The sequence below is a fragment of the Phaseolus vulgaris genome, chromosome 7 (assembly GCF_051622355.1).
Source record: "Phaseolus vulgaris cultivar YP4 chromosome 7, ASM5162235v1, whole genome shotgun sequence".
In the NCBI taxonomy this organism is placed as follows: Eukaryota; Viridiplantae; Streptophyta; class Magnoliopsida; order Fabales; family Fabaceae; genus Phaseolus; species Phaseolus vulgaris.
The window spans coordinates 45,099,184-45,119,191 of record NC_143504.1 but is presented as its reverse complement, the minus strand read 5'-3'; the positions used below and the strand labels follow the sequence as shown (position 1 = coordinate 45,119,191).

Below are 20,008 nucleotides of genomic sequence, written 5' to 3'. Positions count from 1 at the left end.
GTTTTACATGTTGTTTTTCTTATCAACTGCATTCCCACTCATTTGCTACAAAACATGACCCTTATTGAAAAATTAAATGGTACCTTGTATGATATTTCATCTTTACATGTTTTTGGTTGTCTTTGCTACTCTAGCACTATTACTTCTCATAGAAAGAAATTAGATGATAGGGTTGTATCTGCCATTTTTCTTGGCTTTCAACCACACATTAAAGGTTATCTTTTTCTTAACCTTAAAAATCATAAAATTGAGATCTCAAGTCATACTATTTTTTATGAAAATTACTTTCCATATAAATTGAAAGATGATGATAATGTGAGTCCCAACAATTTATCTTTGCCTGTTCCTCAATCTTATAATTCCACCAATGATTTTTTCTCTAACAATCACAATACTGCCACTGAGACCATGATTCCCGCTGAAAATACGAGTCATAGTTCGCCGAGGAGGTCCACTCGGGTTAGGAGAGCCCCAACCTACCTTGAAGAATTCCATACCGACTTGCCATCTGCATATACTGTAAGTTCCAAATACCCTATTAATAATTTTATGTCCTATCATGTTTTATCTTTTAATTTTAAACACACTATTGCTTTTTTTTTTCTTCCATTGAACTCCACAATTATGAGGATGCTTCAAAAATAGATTGCTGGAAAGAAGCAATGGCAAATGAACTTGTTACTCTCTCTGCCAACAACACATGGACACTAGTACTTCTCCCCTCAGGAAAGAAAGTCATTGGGTGTCACTGGGTGTACAAGATATAGCACATACCAGACGACACAATTGATCGCTACAAGGCATACTAGAAATAATTATGAGGAAATCACTCACATCATCACATTGCTCCATCAACACTTTAAGATAAAAAATATGGGTGATCTAACCTTCTTTCTGGGATTAGAAGTAGCCCGAAGCAGCGCTGATATTCACCTCTCACAACAAAAGTGCACCTGTCCCAACACCCATGGTCCATTCTTCGCAACTTTCAAGAACTCAAGGTGTTCCCCTAGCTGCTGTAGAGTCCTCCTCATACCGTCGCCTGATAGGAAGACTCATCTATTTGACAACCACTAGACCAGACATTGCCTTCAGCGTGAAAAAACTAAGTCACTTTGTTTCAGCTCCTACAACACCTCATCGTCAAGCAGTTTTTCACATTCTTCGATATCTCAAGAATGCACTTGGCCATGGTCTTTTTCTATCAGCAACAAGCACTCTTCAACTCAAAGCATACAATGATTCAGATTGGGCCACCTAACCTGAGACAAGAAAGTTTGTAACCGGCTTCTCCATTTATCTTGTGAATCACTCATTTCCTGAAAATCCAAGAAGCAATAGATGATCTCCAAAAGCTCTTCCGAAGTCGAGTATAGAGCACTAGTTGCCCCCACATGTGAGATCCAATGGCTTACCTATTTGCTACAAGACATCCATATTCATTCCACCCAACTTGCCACCCTCTACTGTGACAACTAGTCCGCAATACAGATTGCATCCAATCAAGTTTTTCACGAAAGGATCAAACACATAGAGATAGATTGCTACCTTGTCCGAGACAAACTCAATGTTGGACTGATAAAAATAATCCACATCTCTTCCTCCATGCAAACTGTTGACATCCTCACTAAGCTTAGGGGGGGGGGGGGGGTGATAAAATATATTACTTGTATTTTTCTTTTTTGGCCAAATATGGGCTTCTTTTTATGTTTGGGCTTTCTTGATTGGGCTGCCCAACACGTTTTTATTTTCTCCTTTTTATACCTACCTCTACCTCTTGTAACACTACTGAATACACAATAATATTTTTACTTCACTTTGCATTTCTTTCACTTTTCTTCTCTGTTCTCATCACTACTAGGGTTTTCTACTAGTTTCTTTGTTCTTCTCCTTCAATTGGGGGTTGCTTATCTTTTTCATCCTCCTCTTGCTTTCGCAGGATCGACACCTACTCTGTTAAATACCAGGGAGCTAAAATATTAAAAAAAAAATCTCTATAAATAAGCTAAAAATTATTGTGGCAAACTTAACACATTCAAAAAGTTTATGAATATCATCTCTAAGTCGTTGAACTTATCTTAGTGATTACTTTGTAGTATGAGATCTCATGCAATTTGTTATTGTAGGAGATCTCACGTCAACTAGAGATAATGACATTTTATAGTATATAAGTGATGAAAACCTCATCTCAATAATCAATTTTATAAGATTAAATTAAACCTAAAGTTTACCTCTTAATAGCTACTCTACCATCCATAGAGAAAAAAAGAAAGGACCAAAATATAATATTGATGGTATTTATAAACTAGGTTTTTATGTAATATCCAACTTTTTTAATGCACATTAACCTAAAGTTAACACGTGATTGCAATATAATGCTTCAGAATAATGGTCGTGTCAAGCTAACAACTATAACTCATAAATAACAAACCAAGAAATTGTTTGTATTATGGCTACGTATTTATAATCATCACTAACTTGGAAGTTATCCACAAATGGTTAACTAGTTGAATGATGTATTGTACAATATGCAAGACTCAAAGGCACATGAGATACTTACAGTGAGAAATAGTCTTTTTACATTCTACCAACCACTTAATAACTTATTTTTAGGGATAAAAATAAAATGGGAATTGATACTCACTCTTTAGGTAATAAAGATAGATTGGAAAAATCAAAGGCGATACACTTCAAAAGAGAAAAATATAGAAATATACAGACACTAAGTTATAATGTTAAGGCAAAACAAACTTATGCATAAGTGGTGAGAGAGAAAGGAGGTAGTCAAGGATAAATTTGACAAATAAAGTAGGAGGGTTAGGTTTGAGACATGTAGAAAACATGATAAGGTATGTTTATCACTATTATGAAGAATAATGAATTATCAAACGATAGTTGGGTTGATGAATTGGAGGGTTTAACCATGTTTGACAAAATAAATATGACAAAGACAAATGAAGGGATAGGAATAAAAGGTAGAATAAGATTAAGATATCTTTGAGATTATATTATTCTTATAACTAGTGCATATGAAGAGGTGTTTAAGAACTTATTTATAAGAGATGACTAAAATGGAATCAAATTGTTCAATATTGGAAGATCTAAACACTGTTTTATGCAGATGGATATCTACAATCTTTGTAAGATCTACAATCTTTGTTCATGATAGACAGTCTAAGAAATTATTTATGTTAGACGGTCATGCTAGATGGATCATGTTACACGGTCTGACAAACAAATTGAATGTGTAACAGTTTTCGATTATAATAAAATCTTTTGCATATACATATCAACTATATACGTGTTCAATATAAAAGATTTTGTACTAAAAAAATGTTAAAATTCTAAATAGTGAAATCACTCAATTCATCCCTATTTTCTGGATATCTCCAAGTTTATCTTTTCTTAAATATATTTGATCCAATTAACTTTTACAATTCTCTTTTATCATGTTTACCCATATTTCTGTATCTTTTTTAAACAAAAATATTTTAAACAATTGAAAGTATTTAATGATCTATATTAATATCGTGAAAAATCTAAATTGAGAAGATTATTAGTTTAAGTTTTGATTTATTTTTTTCCTAACTTATTGTGATTACTTTTGAATTAATTTTGTTAAACAGATTTGAAAAAAAAAGTAAATTATGAATCCAAACTTTCTGTTATTTTTATAAAAGATTTCCAAATAATTTTTTTTTATCACTTTTTAGTTTTAGATCCATACACACAAAAGAATGATAAAGAGTTAGTGATATAAAAATGTCACCAAATAAATTATATACGTATATGATATACTAATTTTACATTATTTTCTAAATACAAATAACCAAGTATTTTTATTGACTTACATTTCTTTTTGTCTTTAAACCATATCAATAATGATTTATAGTTGATTCATAATTCAGGAATTGTTGTATGGAATTATGTAGGAGACCAATTTGGTAGGGGTACTAATTATGTAGGACTGAATAGGGTAAATTTTTAAAGAGAAGTAACTCTTCATTTTATAAGTAACTCTATTCAATTTCAAGTAACTCGCTGTAAAATCCACATTAAATAATATTTTATCATGAATAACTATTAAATCTCATTATAAATGCTTCATTTGTTAATATTTATATATGTACCTTTTCTGAAAAAAAGATTTTTAATTGATAATATAATTTTTTCATTAATTAATCATAGATAGTCATTATAATAAAATTTTATGAAAAAGGAAAAATAGAAGTAAAAGAAAAAAATTGAAAGTAACTACACTATTTTGTTTTTCAAAACAGCACAATAATAATTAAATAAAACTTCAAACTTTATGACAGAAGCTCTTGAAATATAATAATTTATTCAAGTTTCAATAGACATGTCTATCAGTTAAAAAAAAAATTATTTTTAGAATTTTTATTATGATTTTGATTTACAAATAAGAACAATCAGCCAAATTCAATTTAGTTCTATTAGGTATGAAAAAATCATTTCTCAACAGTAACTGAGTAAAAATCAACAATTAGCTTTAATAAAATCATGCATGATATATTAAAAGTACATTTACATGAATTAATTATGGTAAATTTTAAACTGATACCGAGATTAATTTTACTATTTTTTATATATTTTAGTCAACTTTTTATATTTAAATAAACTTGTGTATAATTTCATGTATTGCCTCTTATTTTAAGAGAGAAAAAAACAACTTCTTAAATTATATTTTATTTTTATCGGTTTTGTGTATATATTTTATTACCATATATCAATTGACCATTTTTTTAAGTTTAAATGTAATGGATTGTGAATGCAAATTTTTATTGTCAATAATTATAAATAAATAAAATAAAATTTTAGTGATTTTGAATATGTTTTAGTTATTTTGAAAATAATTATAATCTGACTATGAAAACATATAGGAAGTATTATATTACCAATTTAATAGCAGAGGTACTTTCTAGAAAAATAAATATACAAGTATTATATTACTAATTTAATATCAGTGATACTTTCTAGAAAAATAAATAAATAGCATTGACACATTTATTAAATTCAAGCATCTCATTTATTAAATAAATATGCAAAACATATATTCAATGTAAATCTCATATCTTTAAATGTTAAGAAATTAACTAAAAGCTAGACAATTAGAAAAAGACCATTGAAAAACAAGAATGGAATGGCTACAAAATTAGACCCTTCAAGTAGAAGACAAATATTTAGGAAGAGCAAAAAGATGAAAAATAAATTACCACAATGATTTTAATAAAATGAGAAAATATATTATATATTTATAATGTAAAATAATTTTACCCTATTATCCAAATCAAGATCACTAATAAGTATAATAAGTTTAGACTTTCTTATAATAGCTTTAAAAAAACAATACCAACAATAATTTCTAATTGATTGATGACGAATTAATTTTTTACATTGACAATTCATGATTCTTACTAAAATTTGAATGAAAAAAGGACATATAAAGCTAAAAGAAAGGGGGGAAACAAAAAAAAAATTATAATAGTTTTCTAAAACATGAATTTGAAAAAAGAATGTTAAAGTTTTTTTTTAAAAAAAAAACTCTTGAAATATGGTGCTTAACATGTTAAAGGTATAGAATCATTAGTTGGTGATGTAGATCCTAGAAACATAAACCCTACATTCTATAAAGTTTATCTATTTATTATAATGAATACAAGTAAGTTTGATGCTATCACATGTGATTATGTTATTGTATTATTTTTATACATATGAATTATTCATTATATTGCTTAAGAAGTTGGATTCATGGTAGCATAATTTTGTGTTAGATGAAATTAATATTAAAAAACTGTTCACTCTTATGAGTGCATGTCTATAACTTGGTGATAAATAGTGAGGTTGAACTAATCTCTATTACTAATCTCAGTGTGATTATGATCATTAAATTTGTTTGGAATCATACATTCTCATTCTAAATATATGTCATGCTTAATTAGGTTATGTCTTGAATAATTCTAATCTTATTTCTTCACTTCATTCAGTTTTAAATTCGCTTTTTTTAAGCTTTCAAAACATTGAGAATGAATATTGTTTTGTGCTAGAGACAATTTTATTTTCTAATCAACATTTAATCATAAGTTAATATGATATCTAGGAATAAGTTAATATGAATTATCTCAATCCCGCCTTATCCATCTTTTTCCTTATGGTGTCTCATCCATAACAAGATGATAAAAATCTCTATGATATGGATGTTCTAATATTTGTTCTTACACTATGAGATATCTTAAACATAACGAATTATTGAATGGTATAACTTCTTTTGTCCATGTTATCTATATTATCTGGGATCACATGGTATATGAGAAATAGTTTCAGATTCTACATAAAAAAAATATTATAACATGTAATTAACATGATTACCTAGAAAGTGACATTAATAGACCGTGTTTCCAAAGATAATATTTCAAACTCTAATAATGATTTTGTTTTGAAATCTTTCAGAGTGTCCTTTCATCCTTTAAGCTCTCTCATTCAACTTTAATTTATCAAGTGGAATATAGACTATACAACTTGTGAAAACCTCAATTTGACTCTTAGTGGTAAGATCTAAGAATAACATTGACTCTTCAGATGATGTTTTGCTAATTTTATTGGTATGTCATAGACTTTAGGTTGAGATAAATACTAGAATAGTTATTATTAAAATTACTTAGTGTCTAATAACTAGTTTGAATAATATTAAATTGATCTGAACTTGATTCTAAGAACTATTAAAAAAATGTCATATTTTATCTTAACAAATGCATTATAGAAAGTTAAGATATCAATACTTTTATGTTATTCTATAAACATGGTATATACACACATTTACAAGGAAAGGAAAGGAAGGAAACTTATGTGTATTGTAAATTATGATTTAGATAAAGTAAATTTTGTATGTTGGAGTGTTCTACGCAGTTTCCTTAATCATAAGTTTTTCTAACTTCCTTACTCATAAGGTTTTTAGAAACCAAATGATGAGTTTTGGTTAGTTTTCTTAAAATAATTTTATACTTCCTATTTTTCTTTTATTTTAATATATCACAATAATTGAATAATTTTGGAGCGTTACATTTAATAAATAAAAAGTTAATGGATGTAGTGTACAAAGATAATATAATCAACAAACCCATCAAGTTTATATGTTGCATTGAAATATTTATTTAGTGAACAAAGATGAATAACATTAAATAAAATTAGTTGATATATTTAAAAATTTGAAAAACTTAATAACCACATTGCAACTCACCAAAGGGACCTACAAAAAGTTGCTGATCCACAATATTGAATATGAATATAGTAAGTGAGTATATTTTTTAATAAACGTGTACGACACATGTATTGCATATAATTTTTAGAAAATAAACTCTTCATTAGTTTGAGTTTTATTGCTTATATGTTTCATATGCATATTTTTTATCATTTAATATAATTTTTTAAAGTTTAATTGTAATGAATTGAGAATGTAAAGGTTTTTACTATTAAATAATTATAAATAATATTAATAATAACTTCTAAAACTTATTCGAATTATTTATACTTTAATTATTTTATATATATGCAACACACTATGCACCATGAAAACAGAGAAAGTTTACATAGCAATTTAATATGAACGATAAGATCTAGCAAAACAATAATAATAGTGATTTATTTATTGCATGCAAATATATTAGTATTTCAATTGACATTTTAATGTTTCAAAAAATGGCAAGAAATTCAAGAAACAAGAGTTAGATGATTAAAAGATGAACAGGAACATAAAATATTGAAAGAAACAAGAACAATAACAATTACATGATCTGGAAGAAGACCAATAGGAACACAGAAATGATTACAAAATCTTCCCTCACAAGAGAGTACAAGTAAGAATGACAAAGAAAATACTGAGATAATTATTTTGTTTGTGGAAAATTTGGGTGCCTTAGTAAGAAGAGATAACTGCAGAGGACAAATAAACAACATAATGATAGGTTCCAAAGTATTAGCTCCAAATTTAGCCTACAAAACAATCCAATTTTAAATATTTTTTAAACCCTAAACTCTAAAATTCATATGTATAGTCTGTTTGAATTGCTTTGATTTTAAATTGTTTAATTTTTTTGAAAGATAAGATGATTCAAATTTATTGAGTTTTATTTTATTGTTTGAAATAAACTATTTAAATTATTAGTAAATACAAAAATCAATATTTTAGTAACTACCAAATTTCAATACAAAAATCTAGTTAGCATCTTAAAAAATTGGTCTTATTAACATGGATGGAAAAAACTATGACAAACATCAATCGATAAATATGACATCCTACATTAGCAAATAAAAAATATTAACAAAGTCAACTATAAAAAAATCATATCAACATCAACTATAAAACTTTGACTTACATTTGTTAAAAAATAATACAATTGGTATTGAAAACAAAATCCTAACTTGCATTTATTGGGTGGGAAATTAGCCCTATTAATATTGGTTACGAAAAATTTAGTGTTATTGAGAAATAACTATCATCTTCATTTAAATCGATATTGATTAAAAAAAAAACAAATGAAATCAAATTAAAATATACATTTTTTTTGTTAATATTTATCTATAAGATTATGTTTGGCATTAGCTTAAAAACACTATTGATATTAACAAAAGAAACCTAACTTACTAACACGAGGTAAAAATAACATTAACTTATAACCTTGACCATGATAGAGAAAAAATAACTATAATTGACTTTAATATTAAATGCTAGCATCAATCAAATAAATGATGTTGAGAATGTGACACAATTTCAATAATATTAAGTATATGACACCTTATCCTTAGTCAGGCTCACAATGTTAAAGTCAGTTGAGAATATCAAAGTTTAACCTCAAAGAAAATATAACAAAAGATACATAAATTAAAAAAAAAGAAAATAAAGCATTAAGAATTTCATATTCTTGTTTTTCAATTAAATATAAAGTTATCTAATTTTAAATAATTAAAAATACTTTTATAAATTTAAAAATTTGAATATCCAAACAGCATATCATAAAATATTTTAAAGTCTTTAAAAAATAAATTGCTTTCTAAAAACTTTGTATCTAAATAAGATAAAAGTGTGTTGAAAAGAAATATCCCTAGGTAACTTACAATAAAGTCTCTACTAAAGGAAGTGAGAAGATGATATAAAGATTAAGGAAAAATATAACATGTTTCTTCCACAATGTTGAAACCATGGTAGACAAACTCAACATACATGTTTATCCACTTATGAATTGATTCCTAAGCAAATTTGTCATTTATGTTAAAGCTAGATAGTTTGAACACTGGAAAGGATCATTAGTAGTAAGCTGCAATATAGACACGCCAAATTTAGATCTCCCTACTATTTGTTGGAAGGCTTTTGCATTTCTTGACCTTCAAATCCAATACCAAGCATGTAAAATAATTTATTAACAGAACAAATAAATAATAATTTAATTTTATAATAACCAAATATTAAATGACAACTATCTATTCAAGTCACACAACTCTTATAACAAGAAGTGTAAAATAAAATAAGGGGAGTGTGTTCACAAAAACTATATTAATCACTATCAATATCTTTTCAATTCGTATCATATATCTATAATTAATATAGTTTCTTTGAATACACTATCTAAATTTGTGAAACACACAAATAACATTTTTATGATAATAATTGCACTACTTGATATGAAAACATGGAACTGTGGTAGTTAATCACCTGCAATTACCGCTTATTTGGTTAATATTGAAAAGTAACTTATTTACCTTTCGTGAAAGTTAGTGTAATATTTAATAACCATAACAATTAATAAGATATTTTACTTGCCCAAAGACTTATAAATACCATTTTATGGAGTATTCTTAACTCTTACTTTCATTCTTTTTTTACTCACTCATATTCTTCTTGACTTAATCATGGATAAGTCTTTTTATGGATTATCACTCGACTATAAACTATAAAACTCAACAATCCTTTGTAGAAGATGTCGATTTAGTCACAATTTAAAAATCCACATAAGGTATCTCCAATTCATTTTTGGTAAGAACAATAAAAATAAAAATAAAAATAATTTATAATTTTTGTTAAGATAATATATGTAAGACAAATAACTTTAATTTAGATTTCTACAATTACAACCGTCTAACAATTACTTCTCAAATACGTATTTATTATACATGATATTATTGTCTTTAAAGTAGAGGTATTATTGTATGAGATACATGTACTTATGTATCGTATTTATACATGGGAGCTAGCGAAGTACAGTAAGTTATTAATATCAGAGAGGGATAGGTAAAGACCACACGCAAATTCCAACATCATACATGGTATTATGGGTAGAAAGGGCAAAAATTGGTTCATTAAGAACCTTTTGTTGAAGTATCCCAATGAAACAACTAATAATGAGATCCTTGGCCATAGGAGAGTTCCAATTTCCATTGATGAAATAGCTCCAAATTAACATCACTTGTATGCACACAGTGAATCAATCATAGAGGTCTTCAAAGGCACCACCAATTGTACAAAAGAGTTCAAAATAGTAGCATATGTGTCAAAATAATGACACCAAAAGTTTATGGAGTTCATGAATCAGGGATCACACAAGATGCCAACAAATAATACATTGACTTCCCTTAGTGCACATATCATTAGTCTTCCTCTACTTTCAATTCATCTTATCACTTCTCCATGAATCTACACAAAAACCTCCACAGGATATAAATAATAACAATAAAAATAAAATTGTATTATCCACGTATTATTCAGGTTTACAGATTTATTGAATTTTATAATATTTATTAAAAGACCATAGCACTATTAATGTTTGAGAAAAATGTTACTGTTTGGAATTTATGAATTTATAAATGCGATTTGACTAATATAATTTTTTTTTCTAGTTATATGTAAATGTGTAATTAGTGGATAATATGAATGAAAAAAGAAAAAATAAAAAAAAGAGATAACAGCGTTCTTTGAGAGGCTTTTAGGAAGACATTTATTTGTGAGATGAAAGTTTTCTCTCTTTTCTCCCATTACTCACACTTTCACTGGCACTTTCTCTCTCTTCAATGTGGCCTTGAAAGTTGAAACCCCTCACCCATGCCACAGTTTTCCTTTTTCTTTCCTCGCTTTCTCTTCTCTTTCCCGGAAAATCGAGCTCTCTCTTCTCTCTCTCCATGTTCTCATGTTCGCACAAGTTAGTAGTACACCATTTATTATGGTAAATTATTAAACAATAAATTAAAAAAATATTATTTATTATGTTTTAGTTATATTATATATATATATAAATACACACACACACATACAGAGATATATATGATGATATGATCCCGTGAGATCTACTTTGCAGGAGTGAATAGCATAGCTGAGATAGAGACTTGTGGCACTGAAAAGAAAATCAGAGAAAGGTAAGGATTTCAGAACCCTAACGACTCTCAGACTCTGAAACTCTGTACGGTCCTTTAAATTCAGAGTCATGAAACCCTCAATCATCGTCCTCGTCGAAATTCGTGCAACTCTTTTTTTCCTCTTTTTTCTCTTTCTTCTTCTTATTCTTCTTCGTCTGCGTCTGTTTCTTCTGCATCAGATCCACGCCAACGCTCTCACTTCCTCTTTTATCTGTTACATCACCCTACACACTCTACACTTTTGGCCCGCTTCTATGCTTCTTAACTTTTATTTTACCGTTTTCGAGCCTAATTTTTGCGTTTTCTTTTCTTCTAAAGATCTAATTTATTATTATTATTATTATTTTTGTTGTTGTTGTTGGAGTTATTATTATGTAATTGTGGTGGATGCAGTACAATATGCTCTGTGGTGGTTTTCGTTTACTTTTATTTTTTTGCTCTATAAAGTAAATTTAAGAAAGATAAAATGATGTTGTTCCGTTTTTTTGTGTGTTTCTGGTAATATTCGTTATGCTGATGGGTTTTTCGAGGTATTTGTTGTTTCTGTTATGGTGTTATTTTGTTGACGTTAATTAATTGGTTGCAGGATTTGATGAGGTTGGTTTATCAGGGGGAACTTTGTTGGACTAGCATTGAGAGTCTCCAGGGGTGTTTGAGTAGTTTGAGATGAACTGGATTGACTTTCAGCCGTGTGAAGGATATGAATGGAATTATTTGTAAGGTTGTGCTGAAGAGATTTTGGAATGGTGCGCAGGTTGACTTTAGTTATAAAGTCAGATTTTTGTCTGATGATCACAGTTAATGTTGGAGCATCATTGGCTGGTTGCTGGGATACGAGGAGAAGCTAGTTTGTTGAATTGTTGCGATTGTGTTGAACTGACTTGCAAGTTGAAAGTTCTTTGTGCTTTAATTTATCTTGGTAATTATGGTTAATGTTTGAAGCTCTCAACATCTTGGTGAATGTCATGTAAATGTTTTGCTAGTAATATACTTAACTAGCAGAAATATAATTTATGGCTCACTGAGTTTTGGTACTTCCCAGTGTTTCTCCGTGTATCATTATTTGCCTGTAGCCTTACTCTTTGTTGTACTAAAAGAGTAAAATGGAAGCAGAGACTTTGACTGCTAATCACCCTCCCAGTTTTCTTCACCGGTCGCTTCCTGCCGTTGTGCCTACCCTTTTGATTTCAATAGGATATGTTGACCCTGGAAAGTGGGTGGCAATTGTTGAAGGAGGTGCACGATTCGGATTTGATCTGATGGCTTTCGCACTTATCTTCAATTTTGCAGCAATCTTCTGTCAATACATATCAGCGAAGATTGGTGTTATCACAGGGAAAGATCTTGCTCAGGTATTATACCTTCAACATGATGGGTTTATATTATTATACTGTTGATGCAGTACAATTGTAATATTTGAAAGCTTTCTGTGCTGACGCGCGCTTCAAAACAATAAAAACATGGTATTTGAACAATTTGTTGGATTTGTGGTTTTTTAATGTTTGTCCTTCACCCCTTTCAACTAAGCAATTTCACAGCCAACTATAAGATATGGAAGGCTAAAAGTTTAGAAGGTTCTTATCAAGAGGGAATGGAGCCAGAAAGATTTTTTTATATTTTTCCCACTCTTTTTATGTTTAGTTTTATTTTTTAATCAGGAATAAAGAATATTGCGGTTTATTTCTATCCTGTATCTGAGTATTATTTGGCATATAAGTCAGAAGTTTATAAAAACATGTTGATTGATGATCATTTCTATTCAATCTTAATACTAGGAAGTACGGACATTATACTTATTAAATGTTTCTTCCATCCTGAAATTAACAAGTGAAGGAATGTCTATGCCAATGTGCTATACTACGTTATGCACAATTTGAGTCAGGATATATTGCATTTCTTTCATCTGCTTGTTGAGTTGATACTTAGTCGGTGATTTTTTCTGGCTTTTCTCTATCCCTACAAACCATTCAGATACACACTCTTGTAGAACTTCTTGCATAAATCATTTGTGTTTTTGCTCATGGGGCTTCACTTTCTTTGTGCCAAAGATTTGCAGTGATGAGTACGATAGCTGGACATGCATGCTTCTTGGAGTTCAAGCAGAACTTTCGGTGATCGTGCTAGACCTTAACTTGGTAATCTTTCTCACCCTTGATGTACTTTCAATATTGCTAGGCTCTTTAGCAAATAATATGATTCTGTGCTTTAACATGACTGAGCTTTTGTTGACTTGTTCTCACCCTGTGATTTTTTTCTGTTTTGCAAGATATTGGGCATGGCACATGGATTAAATATTCTTTTTGGGTGGGACTTGTTCGCTTGTGTCTTTTTAACTGCTACTGGCGCTGTTTTCCATCTCCTTCTTTTTGTCCTCCTTGTAAGTATCATTATTTGATTATTCTTCAATTTCTATTGATCCACAATACACTTATGATATATCCTTTGTCTAGGACATTGAGAAGGCCAAGATCGTGGGCCTGTTTGTGTCAGGTTTTGTATTTCTTACATTTGTACTTGGAACACTCATTAATCAACCAGACATTCCATTATCCATTAATGGAATACTAACAAAGTTGAGTGGGGAGAGTGCATTTGTGCTGATGAGTCTCTTAGGAGCAACTCTTGTGCCTCACAACTTCTACCTTCATTCCTCTATTGTACAGGTATTATTTCCTGTCATATCTAATTTTTCTAGCATCAGCATCCATAATATGCTTCCAAGCTTATATCTTTCGTTTTGTGTTCTTCTGAATATGTTTGCATAGGAGTAGTCTTTCTTTCATGGCTAGATGACATACTGCTAGAGATTTGTTATCTTAAATCAATCTTATGCTCAAGGAAGACATGAAGTTAGTTTTCCATGTAAATTTATAAAAGGAATGACCACTATGTTATCAATTTACTTTATTTCAGAAAACTCTATTTTATCGATTTACTCTTTTAGTATGAGGCCAATTTTGTGAAAACCATCCCTTTAAAATTTAGAACAACTTAATAAAGTTGACTCCCTAAATGTCCTACTAAATTTTGGCGATTCCTCTAATTTTGCCTGTGTTAAAAGCATCTTTAATATCCCTGTATAAATAGCTGACTGGGGAGGGCATGGTCACAGTCCCTTCCTCAGGCTTGGCTAAGTCAGGTTACATAGTTTGCCTGGTCGTTTTTAGAAATCCTTGGGTGAGCATATATTTTTTAAGTTTGTCTGGTCTGACTAGCTTCTAGTATGTTTTTTGGTAAAGGACTGCATATAATGTACCATTTCATACCCATTGCTGTTTTGTCAAATCTGAGACTTTGTTTACTTTTTTCAGTGGCATCAGGGATCAACTACTATTTCTAAGGATGCTCTATGTCATAACCATTTTTTGGCCATCATATGTGTATTCAGTGGCCTTTATTTGGTAAATAATGTGCTGATGAATGCTGGAGCAAATGAGTTCTACAGTATGGGTCTTGTTTTAACTACTTTTCAGGACGCATTATCTCCAATGGAACAGGTCTCCTTTCCACTCATAATTGATCTACATCTAGATATTTATTTACAACCGACGAAGTCACATCTGTCTTTAGCATTGAATAAAGCTAATTCTAAGTTCTTATTGCAGGTGTTACGTAGTCCAATAGCGATGCTTGCTTTTTTACTCATTCTGTTTTTCGCAAATCAAACAACAGCATTAACTTGGAGCTTTGGTGGAGAAGTAGTTGTGCATAGTTTCTTAAAATTGGACATTCCAGGTTGGCTTCATTATGCTACGATTAGAGTAATTGCCGTTTTGCCCGCCCTTTATTGTGTTTGGAGTTCCGGAGCTGAAGGGATGTATCAACTACTTATATTCACTCAGATTGTGGTAGCTTTGCAACTTCCATCTTCTGTGATCCCTCTTTTTCGGATCGCCTCATCTAGATCAATAATGGGGGTACACAAGATCCCTCAATTTGTGGAATTTTTGGCCTTGATCATATTTATTGGGATGCTTGTCTTGAATATTGTCTTTGTTGTAGAAATGATATTTGGTAGTAGTGATTGGGTGGGCAATTTGAGATGGAACGTGGGGAATGGTGTCTCTCTCTCTTATTTGGTTCTTCTTTGCACTGCTTTTGCATCATTCTGTTTGATGCTTTGGTTAGCTGCCACACCATTAAAATCTGCAAGTATTCAATTAGATGAAGCATGGAACTGGGGCATGCCACAGGCTATACCAGAACCCCGGATTGATAGTGAAGAAACAGATTTAAGTGAAAAAAGTTATCATGGAGATGCATCAGTTCAGGTGATGGAACCATCACCAGCTCTAACAAGGACCCTGGAATATTCAGAACTACCTGTTGCAAGTTTTCTTCATGAACTACCTGAAACTATTTTGGAGCCTGATGTTCCTGTGATTACGGTAAGGGAGACTCATTCATTTACATCATTTCCTTGCTCCCCAACACCTGTTGTTAAGGAATCAATTTCCACTTCAGAATCAGAGGCAGTGGCGGCTGCAAGTACTGAGACTTCTGGTATTAGATTGGTAGATGCCAAAACTTTAAAAACAGAAACTAGTGCCTCTGTGGAGAAAACTGTAGAAGATTCAATTGCCGAAAGGGATGATGATGATGGAGACTTATGGGAAACTGAAGAAATATCAAAAGTGGTCTCACTAGCCCCATCTTCAGCACCCGATGGCCCAGCATCATTCAGGAGTCTTAGTGGAAAAAGTGATGATGGAGGTAATAGCCTTGGAAGTCTTTCAAGATTAGCAGGTTTAGGGCGTGGTGCAAGACGTCAACTAGCTGCTATTCTTGACGAATTCTGGGGACAGCTTTATGATTTTCATGGTCAATTTACCCAGGAAGCTAAGGCTAAGAAACTTGATGTTTTACTGGGAGTGGATTCAAGACTCACTGGTTCTTTGCAGAAAATGGATACATGTGGAAAGGAATATCCTGAGAAATGGATATCTGCAGGAAGTATACCGGATAGTTTGATGAACTCTGCCTCATATGACTCTCCCAGGCAGCATAGGATGCAAAGTAATTTTGAGCCTTCCTATGGGCCTCGAAGGAGTTATTCCTCAGTGCGGACAAATCCCATGCAGTTTATGGATGAATATGTTCAGACCTCGAACCGCAATCTCCTCAGTGCTGGTGAAAGGCGTTATTCCAGTGTGCGCAATGTACCTACATCCAGGTCCTGGGATTATCAGCCAACTACTGTACATGGTTATCAGGTTGCATCATATATTAATCAGATTGGTAAAGAGACAAATTCTGATAACTTAAATGGTCTGATGGAATCCCCTTCCATGGGTATTATGAGCAACTACAGGAATTCTATTGGTAACACAAACAACAACTACCGGAATTCTATTGCACTTGCTATGGGGCAAAAGTTGCAAAATGGTTCAGGTTTAAGCCAACCCCCAGGCTTCCAGAACATTGCTGTCCCTAAGAATAGCCAATTGCCGTCTGAGAGGTCCTGCTATGGACCTGCGGATAATTCGGTCAGTTCAGTTAATGCTAAGAAGTACCACAGTTTGCCTGACATTTCAGGATATGCCATCCCTCACAGGGATGCTTACATATCTGATAAGAGTGCTCCATGGGATGGTTCTGTTGGTGGATATAGATCTTCTACGGGTAGGACTCATCATGAACAGTCATTATATTCAAATTCCGGATCAAGGGCAGGAGCTCCTTTAGCCTTCGATGTACTCTCTCCGTCAAAAGTTTACAGCAATGTACTTTCTTCCCAGTTGAGTTCTGGTTTGGGTACTGGATCCCTCTGGTCCAGACAACCTTTCGAGCAGTTTGGGGTGGATGATAGAGTTCATAGTGCTTCAACAGAAGATGTTGGAAATAGACGTAGTGCAATTACTCAAGAAACTACTTCGGTTGTGGATATAGATGGCAAGCTTCTTCAATCTTTTAGAAGTTGTATTTTGAAACTCTTAAAATTGGAAGGTTCTGATTGGCTGTTTAAACAGAATGATGGGGCTGATGAAGATCTGATTGACCGGGTTGCTGCAAGGGAGAAATTTTTCTCTGAAGTTGAAACCACAGAGATGAATCAAGCAAATGCTATGGGAGAAGCTCGGTATTTTTCTTCTGATGGGAAGACTTTTTCTTCAATGAAGAATAATGAGGCAAATTGGTCTAATTTTTCTGTGACCTCAATCCCCAACTGTGGGGAAGGATGTGTATGGAGAGCAGACATAGTTATAAGCTTTGGGGTGTGGTGTATCCACCGTGTTCTTGACCTCTCACTGATGGAGAGCCGACCAGAGCTGTGGGGCAAGTACACTTATGTACTCAATCGCTTGCAGGTAAAATTTTAGTAACCCTGACGTTTGAGTTTTAGGTGCTTTATTTGTAGAGATATTGGTTGTTTCATGCCTCATGGAGAACTTGATATTTATTCTCCTGACTGGGGTATTTCCTTTTCCTTTGGTGGTTGTTCACCTGAAGATGTTCTTCCAATGTTATATTTGTATGCAATCATCACTCGTCAATACAGAATCCATCCATTAAGTAGGCACTATAATGAGTGTTGTTTGTTGATAAAAAAAATGTCACAAAATGTGAAGATACAGTCTTGCCTCTCGTAAACTCAAGTCTACTCTCTAAAGTTTTGTAAACTTTATTGATCTTATTTGCCAAATTTTCCCCTTCATGAATCAGGGTATAATTGATCTGGCTTTCTCCAAGCCTCGTTGTCCCATGACCGCATGCTTTTGCCTTCAAGTTCCCATGACGTATCAGATAAAGTCAAGCTCACCTCCTTCGAACGGGATGCTGCCCCCTGCTTCAAAACCAGGGCGCGGAAAATGCACAACTGCATCTGTGGTGTTTGAGATGGTGAAGGATGTGGAAATAGCAATCTCTAGCCGGAAAGGTCGTACAGGAACTGCTGCTGGTGATGTAGCCTTCCCAAAGGGAAAGGAGAATTTGGCATCTGTTCTCAAACGGTACAAGCGTAGATTATCCAACAAACCAGTTGGCACTCAAGAAGGGATTCGCAAGATTCCCACATCAGCACCATACAACTCTTAGCATTAACAAAAGCAGTGTTCCTTTCCTTGGGCTGTTTTGATTTCTGAAGAAGCAGTTCATGCTTTAGATCAAAGGATACCATAGGAAGTTTGTGGCCACAGAACTGCTGTCTCCGTGTAACAATCCTCGCTGCAGATTTTATTTCCTTGTATGTTATATACACATGATAGGGTTAGAATTACTATATGTAATTGCAACAGAATCGAAGGAAAAAAAATGGTTAGATGGAAACTGACTTCTACCATTTTTGGCTTATTTTTCGTTACTTCGTTCGCAACTGCATGCAAGTTGGGGAAACAACAAAAGACGCGGGCAAAAAAATTGTCGACATGTGGTCATCTAAACCATGAAAAAATATTGTCGACATGTTTTTACTTCTGAGTGTTATTGTGGCACTTGGCACGGTTGCCAAATTTTCTTTTCATCAACTCTTTCGATCTCTTTTTTAATAGCGATAGTATGGTGAAAGTGGTTACGGTTTTTGGTTGGCCCAGTTATTTGAAATCACCATATTTTTATCTTCTGCTCATGTAAGTTTCTGTGAACATTCACTTAAACCATTGACATAACAAAACAGATAACCACTCACTGCAACTGCAACCTAGTCTATTTCTACCATTTCAGTTTTAGGCTCCACGTAAACATTTCATGCATTAATCTCTAGCAAATTATCTATTGCTAATGGGATTCAATAACGCAACCAGCTCATAAATTATACTTTGCTCCCATAACCTTTCCCATTTAGACATTGGATTTCTTAAAATAATTATACTCAAAATAGTTCCCGAGCATGAAATGATAGCCATTCTTAGCACCCCCCAGAACTTCCCTCAATATGTTCTCCAAAGTGATGCTCCAACATCTAGAAAATTCTTTTATGTGAGCAGTGATCCCTGCACACTCGCACATTCATATATGTATATATGCATGTATATAAAAAAAGATAAAATAAAACTAGTTTGAGATGTTTGAGAGAAATTTGTAGGTTAATTGCATGAATAATGTATAAAATGTGCATAAAATATAATATTAAAATTCATAATATAGATTTACTGGTGTAGCGGATTTTCTCCATGTTTCTCCATTCCTAATAAAACATGACGACAATGGAATTGGGTTTACATTTTTTAAACTCTGAATTCATTTTATATTTTACAATAAGGAGACAGAGTGTGGAATCCACTCATTGTCATGCATATGTTTCCACCTCCATTTATCATTATTAAAGGCGTCTGAGGCCACGAGATCCAGGTTCTAGATGATAAAACACAGGATCTGGATAATATTTAAACTCTTTTGTACATAAAATATAAATATATGTGCTATGAAAAAATTATTTTATTTCTCCTCGTAACTTAATGCTATTCAAATATTTTCTTGGACCTATATTTTCTAATAGTTTTCAATGTTTTTTTGGTTAAACATTTCTAATTCATGTTTTAAAATTGTACCAAAAGAAAAGTCACACAGTAACGTATTTTTTTGGCAGTTTCTTCCTACACCCCCATAATGTTATGTAAAGATCAAACTCTCTCTATTATTTTTTAAAAATCTT

General features: G+C 31.9%; 1 protein-coding gene across 2 annotated transcripts; it reads left to right on the top strand.

Moving 5' to 3' along the window:
* The first annotated feature begins 10,982 nt into the window (after positions 1-10,982).
* EIN2 (NRAMP metal ion transporter family protein) lies at positions 10,983-18,827 on the top strand. Of its 2 annotated transcripts, none has more exons than XM_068635638.2 (9): positions 10,983-11,228; positions 11,361-11,418; positions 12,005-12,770; positions 13,467-13,553; positions 13,685-13,795; positions 13,869-14,081; positions 14,730-14,915; positions 15,024-17,726; positions 18,082-18,827. In XM_068635638.2, exons 3-9 carry the CDS (start codon positions 12,522-12,524, stop codon positions 18,451-18,453), a joined length of 3,921 nt encoding a protein of 1,306 aa, XP_068491739.1. In that variant the 5' UTR covers positions 10,983-11,228; positions 11,361-11,418; positions 12,005-12,521; the 3' UTR covers positions 18,454-18,827. The 2 variants fall into 2 exon arrangements, with proteins under 2 accessions (XP_068491739.1, XP_068491740.1); XM_068635639.2 differs by having other exon boundaries at positions 10,995-11,204.
* Positions 18,828-20,008: the final 1,181 nt, after the last annotated feature.

What these genes read in the sequence shown, in the direction of transcription:
- EIN2 (XM_068635638.2), top strand. Translation starts at nt 12,522, where the DNA reads ATGGAAGCAGAGACTTTGACTGCTAATCACCCTCCCAGTTTTCTTCAC. An exon ending in CAGGGAAAGATCTTGCTCAG is followed by an intron (nt 12,771 to 13,466) that starts GTATTATACCTT and finishes TTTGTGCCAAAG; the next exon opens with ATTTGCAGTGATGAGTACGA. An exon ending in CATTATCTCCAATGGAACAG is followed by an intron (nt 14,916 to 15,023) that starts GTCTCCTTTCCA and finishes TTCTTATTGCAG; the next exon opens with GTGTTACGTAGTCCAATAGC.